We start from the raw sequence: 1,896 nt of genomic DNA, 5'->3' as shown, positions 1-1,896 counted from the left end.
CATATTTGACCACCAAAATGAGAAGAGCCATTAACATCCTGAATTAATGGGCTTAGTGGTTTTCAAATAAGGTATTTTCATGATGAACATGGTGTGGATTCAGCAAAGTTTGCCCTTTAACAAATACAGCTTCAATTTCAAAGATTTGATTAGGCTTAATACCATTAGGGAACCATACCGATTCTATGCTGTTGTTACTGCTTTAACTATCAGTTTCTGAACCAAAAATTGCAGACAGTTGGCTTGACCAAGAGTCAAGGTTTAGGAATGCAAAAGCAAATCCAAAGTACAGATGAGCTTCAGATGTGGACAGGCTTCACAGGGTTTAACAGGCTCTCCAGAGTTTGTCAGGTCACAGAGGATTTTATTTATATTTTTTTTTGGGTGCAGGAGGGGTGTGTGTGTGCACACATTTGTTTCTTTGTGGCTTTTGTTTGTTTTAAACACTTCTGGCCCCAGCCACAGCAAGTGGAATTCATAGGAGCAGTTATTGTATGCAACAATTAAAAAAAATCACAACAATCTTTTGTTTTATTGTATACCATTTACAAAAAAATAAACAAATGAAAACGATCATCTTAATAAGCAATGCTTGATCACCACCACGTGCTTCTAAAACAGCCAGATGTTCACAGTTTAAGAAGCCAAATAATACTACTACTTTTTTGTAAACATTAATGGTGAAAGAACAATAATAATGGTTTTAGTCAATCATCATTAGTACTTGAAAGTACAAATATAAATTAAATAAGACTCAAAAAACTTGTACAATAAAATCTGCTATAAACAAAGCTAATTAAAAAGAACTGCTCTCAACCTGTGTTGTGGGTTTCATCTTGTTTTAAAATTAAAAGCAGTATTTATTTTTCTGAAGTATCCAAATGAATGTTCATATCCAGATGTCCTTACAAAGAAACACAATCTTCATTCTTCCCTCATTTTTTAGTCTGTTTATATTATATTTTACTTCTGATTGTCTTTTTCTTCCTTGGCAATCCGCTTTGTCACACCACTGAAATACTTCTCACGGAAAGAATTGTGTCCTCTGTATGGCATATATTGACCATCCAACAAGTAAGGATTCTGATCTTGTTCCTGCATGGTATCAAAATGCAAGCATTAGATTTTACAGTAGTATGTGCAGCATGTATCACCATTGGTTTTCCTCCAGTCTTTTTCAAACAACTAAAAGCAAGAGTAAAGTTGTTGGGTTTTTGGTTTTCATTTTGGTTTTTTTACAATTCAATGACAGACATTTAAGTCACTAGGTCACCAGACTGATTAAAGAATTTCAAAAACAGAATACTAAGGTTTCCATCATGATTAACAAGAACATCCACATCCTACTGCAAAGTCCTAGCATTTAACAGAAATGAAACCCCATATGCAACGGATTCTCATTTGACATTGATCAAATACAAGCTGTAAGAAGACAAGGAGTTTTTGTCAGTGGTTTGGGTTTTTTTTTTTTGGGGGGGGGGGGGGGGGGGTTTGTTGTTTTTATTTTTAATGTACTCATCCAAATTTTCATTATTCTACTCTGTACAGCAAAATGATGCAAGCTGTCAGTATCAGACAGTTGAAGTTTTAACAGTGCTGCATGACTGGAAATATCTCAGCTAACATCACCAGAATCCAACCCTTGCATGAATGAATGAGAACACAGGTACTGTGCCACACAGACTTTTAAAAAGGAAAATATAAAGGTTATTTTCCAGAAAAAACACCATCTGGAGAATTCAATCACTCACAGGTTTGTGGGAGGCAGATACAAACAGAAGAGGAACACAAGTGACTAAAATGAGTTCCTACAGTTACTGAAGCACAACCAGAGGATTTTTTCTTGTGCAGTATTCACGCACTTCTCAAAGTCAGAGTTGATACAGTAATTCCCTA

General features: G+C 35.3%; 1 protein-coding gene across 1 annotated transcript in view; it reads right to left on the bottom strand.

The window, feature by feature from the left end:
• Positions 1-513: 513 nt before the first annotated feature.
• TRMT11 (tRNA methyltransferase 11 homolog (S. cerevisiae)) overlaps positions 514-1,896 on the bottom strand; it is a 23,959-nt gene continuing 22,576 nt past the window's right edge. Inside the window, exon 13 of the mRNA XM_009695665.1 lies at positions 514-1,095. Within this exon, the coding sequence (XP_009693967.1) occupies positions 964-1,095 (132 nt within the window). The 3' untranslated portion in view covers positions 514-963. The remainder of the gene's footprint in view (positions 1,096-1,896) is intronic.

The sequence above is a fragment of the Cariama cristata genome, unplaced genomic scaffold, assembly GCF_000690535.1.
Source record: "Cariama cristata isolate BGI_N322 unplaced genomic scaffold, ASM69053v1 scaffold16072, whole genome shotgun sequence".
NCBI classification, from domain to species: Eukaryota; Metazoa; Chordata; class Aves; order Cariamiformes; family Cariamidae; genus Cariama; species Cariama cristata.
Note: the sequence above shows the minus strand (reverse complement) of the source record. Positions and strands in the feature narration are given on the sequence as shown.